Source organism: Procambarus clarkii, chromosome 39 (genome assembly GCF_040958095.1).
Source record: "Procambarus clarkii isolate CNS0578487 chromosome 39, FALCON_Pclarkii_2.0, whole genome shotgun sequence".
NCBI lineage: Eukaryota > Metazoa > Arthropoda > Malacostraca > Decapoda > Cambaridae > Procambarus > Procambarus clarkii.
The window spans coordinates 40,121,580-40,126,066 of NC_091188.1; the positions used below are offsets into that span (position 1 = coordinate 40,121,580).

A 4,487-nucleotide genomic window follows, 5' to 3' on the forward strand; every position below is an offset into this window, starting at 1 on the left:
ACAGTTTCAAGTGTAGATATGACAGAGCCCGATAGGCTCAGGAATCTGTACACCAGTTGATTGACGGTTGAGAGGCGGGACCAAAGAGCCAGAGCTCAACCCCCGCAAACACAACTAGGTGAGTAGGTGAGTACACACACACACACACACACACACACACACACACACACACACACACACACATACATACACACACACACACACACACACACACACACACACACACACATACATACACACACACACACACACACACACACACACACACACACACACACACACACACTATTACATGTAAAGAAACAGAGCTCCAACTTTGCTCGTTACTGTGCTCAGAAGCGCTTGACTCCCTGGCCAACTCTGCTGCCATAACGACTCCGACGGTATTTTTGATCCATCAATAAAGGTCGTTTCCAGTGAGGAAAAATGTCGAATGACCGATTAAAAAGTATTTCTCTGGCCGGGTCATCGGGATTTCCAAGACATAATTTAATAGTTTGGGCATGCTTGGTAGGCAAGGTATCTTATTTTGAGGTTATCTTGAGATGATTTCGGGGCTTTAGTGTCTCCGCAGTCCGGTCCTCGACCAGGCCTCCACCCCCAGGAAGCAGCCCGTGACAGCTGACTAACTCCCAGGTACCTATTTACTGCTAGGTAACAGGGGCATAGGGTGAAAGAAACTCTGCCCATTGTGTCTCGCTGGCGCCCGGGATCGAACCCGGAACCACAGGATCACGTGTACAGTGTTCTGTCCGCTCAGCCACCGGCTCTGCAGGTGACTGCACGACCTCAAGGTACCTTGAGGTCGCCTCATTTCATGCTCAAACCTCCCTTGCCTAGAGTGCGGTTTACTTCCATCGTTGTTTCTCTAGCCTGAATTGTGTGACTAATTTCTGGATTATCTTTCTGGTTTCACTCTGTTAGTTGGCCATAGTTTATATGGCAACTATTGATAGTTGGCCATAGTTTATATGGCCAACTATTGTTAGTTGACCATAGTGTATATGGCCAACTATTGATAGTTGACCATAGTTTATATGGCCAACTATTCATAGTTGGCCATAGTTTATATGGCCAACTATTGTTAGTTGACCATAGTGTATATGGCCAACTATTGATAGTTGACCATAGTTTATATGGCCAACTATTCATAGTTGGCCATAGTTTATATGGCCAACTATTGATAGTTGGCCATAGTTTATATGGCCAACTATTGATAGTTGACCATAGTTTATATGGCCAACTATTCATAGTTGGCCATAGTTTATATGGCCAACTATTGATAGTTGGCCATAGTTTATATGGCCAACTATTGATAGTTGGCCATAGTTTATATGGCCAACTATTGATAGTTGGCCATAGTTTATATGGCCAACTATTGATAGTTGGCCATAGTTTATATGGCCAACTATTCATAGTTGGCCATAGTTTATATGGCCAACTATTCATTGTTGGCCATAGTTTATATGGCCAACTATTCATAGTTGGCCATAGTTTATATGGCCAACTATTGATAGTTGACCATAGTGTATTTGGCCAACTATTCATAGTTGACCATAGTTTATATGGCCAACTATTGATAGTTGACCATAGTTTATATGGCCAACTATTGATAGTTGACCATAGTTTATATGGCCAACTATTCATAGTTGACCATAGTTTATATGGCCAACTATTGATAGTTGGCCATAGTTTATATGGCCAACTATTGATAGTTGACCATAGTTTATATGGCCAACTATTCATAGTTGGCCATAGTTTATATGGCCAACTATTCATAGTTGGCCATAGTTTATATGGCCAACTATTCATAGTTGGCCATAGTTTATATGGCCAACTATTCATAGTTGGCCATAGTTTATATGGCCAACTATTCATAGTTGGCCATAGTTTATATGGCCAACTATTCATAGTTGGCCTCTGACTCTACCAGAGTCAGAGGGGGAAGATATTTTTTATCTGGTCCCGTTTTGCATTTCTCAATTACAGTTAGATCACTACATATTTTTTCCCTCTCCAATTCCTGCCTCGTGCATAACACGACTTGTTGAGGTGTTACGGCTTCTGTTATTGTTGACTTGTGATCAACTTTCCCTGTCAACCTTTACTACTGCACAACATTGGTATCTTGTCTTGTTTTGCATTTCTCGGTTACATTCTCTGCTTGTTTGAGTCTCTCCATGTGATGTCCCAACCACATGCACTGGACGGTAGAGTGACGGTCTTGTTTCATGCAGGTCGGCGTTCAATCCCCGACCGCCCATGTGGTCTAGCAAAATTCCTTGCCCCCCCCCCCCGTCCCATCCCTGATCCTTATCCTGATCCCTTTCAAGTTCAATATAGTCTAATGGCTTAGCTCTTTCCCCTAACAATTCCCCTCCCTTCCTCCATGTGATGCCCTTATTACTTTCTTTGTTGACTTTCCATCCTCTTTTACTACTTTTATCCAGCCCGATAGCTCATGCTTTCTTATCTTTTAAGTATTTTGTTTTGTTTGCTCTACTTGCTACAAAGTTGCTGTGCGAGGTCATGACCTCTGGCAAGTTTAACCTTTGCGTCCTTAATGACCTCAATTTGTCTTTTCATCCCTCTTCTGTATTTCATTAAACTGCCTTGCCAGTGTAGCCTCCTCTGCTGGTAGCTCTCTTACCTTGGCCTCCCCTTCTCCTTCACATCCTTATACATATTTGCACTGTCTCTGGACGGTAGAGCGACGGTCTCGCTTCATGCAGGTCAGCGTTCAATCCCCCGACCGTCCACAAGTGATTGGGCACCATTCCTTCACCCCGTCCTATCCCAATTCCTTATCCTGAGCCCTTCCAAGTGCTATATAGTCGTAATGGCTTGGCGCTTTAACCCCTCCCTTTATAGTTCCCTTCCCTTCTCTTTAGAATCCATTACTTCCATTTCTCTACATTCCTTACCTTTCTTTTCTCTTTTACTGAACATAGGTTAGTCCTCTGTTTCCTTCCCACCCATCTTACCTTTCTCTGCTCCTCTTATGTTTTTCCTATACCTTATACTCCAGCTAGTTAACGTTGACTAAGACATAGAATCCTCTATAATTCTTGTGAAAATGTCAGTGATAGATAGTTGGTGCGTGGCTTCTGCTGTGCTCTTCTGCCTCCATATGAAGGTCGTCCTTCAAGCGTCCTCCTTCAGTTGAACAAATCCACAAGGGCCGTGATGAAGGTTCGAACTTACGTCCGGGATGATATGAGACGCGCCTTAATCTCCTTCAATTGTTTGTGTCGTAAATAAAACTTCCCTCATGTTCCCTGCCTAACTGTCAGTGTGAATACTTGTGTACAAGAAACTGTGAGACTATGGCAGGTTAACAGGAGGCAGCTCCTTATTATAACCAAACCAACCTGCATATGTGTGTAACCTACGCTTGAAACAATCCAGCGGTTTCATGTCTATTGTCTTATGCACAGGAAGTTACATTAATACTGTTAGGATAATATTTCTGGACATATCTTACAAAAAAAATCAAGTATTTACTATTTGTGCCTGCAGAATCGAGCTGTTAGCTCCTGATATGGGTGTTTCAATAGCAGTGACAAAGAGAATACTTAAACAAATATCTAATGAAGATCTCACCGACCTAACAAATTCACAAAGACCGGAAAGTTGTAGCATTAAATATTATGATAGATATCGTGAGGAGACATTCACATATGGGACTAATAGAACAAGAACCCGGCAATGTGATGTTATAGTGGCCAGAATACGCCTGGGATATAGACGTATCTGGCAGCTTTCTCAAAACCCAAATGTCGAGTACACAATGTGTCAACTTTGTGAAAGAGAAAACATGCACTCTCTTGAACATTATATTGTAGAATGTCCCATACTGACTGACTTTCGCCCTCCTGGGCTGAGGTATGCTGAACTGTGTAATTACTATATGAGTACTGGAACACTTGATGATATATTGGACTTGTACCCAAGATTCACCATGTAATGTAACTATATAACCTCAGCTTGTAAAAGCATCTTAATCACCTTCAGTGGTTAAGTTCTTAATTGCACACTAGTTTCTCTTGTCAGCTATCTCACCCTGTCAGAGTAAGAGAGACAAATATATGTGTATATATGTATGTATGTATGTATGTGTGTGTGTGTATGTATGTAGGTGTGTGTATGTATGTATGTGTGTGTGTGTATGTTTGTGTATAAAGTATAAAGCTGATCAGAATTGCATTTCACCATTATAAATTCACATTAATGCATTCATAAATCTATGTATCAATGTATTTACGTATGTAGCTGAGCCTAACATTTTAAAAGCACTACGATCACCTTCTGTGGTTGTTCAATAAATCTATGAACTGTATGTTTGACAAATCTTTCACCCTGTCCATGGAGGACAGAAGAAAATGTATATATGCTGGTTAGCATTGTAAATGTCTGGCCACGTCTGTGGTAGAAAATAATAATAATAAAAAAAAAGCTCTTGGACCCCGCCTTTCTTACCAATATTT

The 4,487-nt window shown here is 41.4% G+C and overlaps 1 protein-coding gene across 1 annotated transcript; it reads left to right on the plus strand.

Annotated features, from left to right (window-relative positions):
* The first annotated feature begins 426 nt into the window (after positions 1 to 426).
* LOC138372698 (uncharacterized) lies at positions 427 to 1,924 on the plus strand. Its single transcript, XM_069338206.1, has 2 exons — positions 427 to 448; positions 957 to 1,924. The coding sequence occupies exons 1-2, from the start codon at positions 427 to 429 to the stop codon at positions 1,922 to 1,924; spliced, it is 990 nt and encodes a 329-aa protein (XP_069194307.1).
* Positions 1,925 to 4,487: the final 2,563 nt, after the last annotated feature.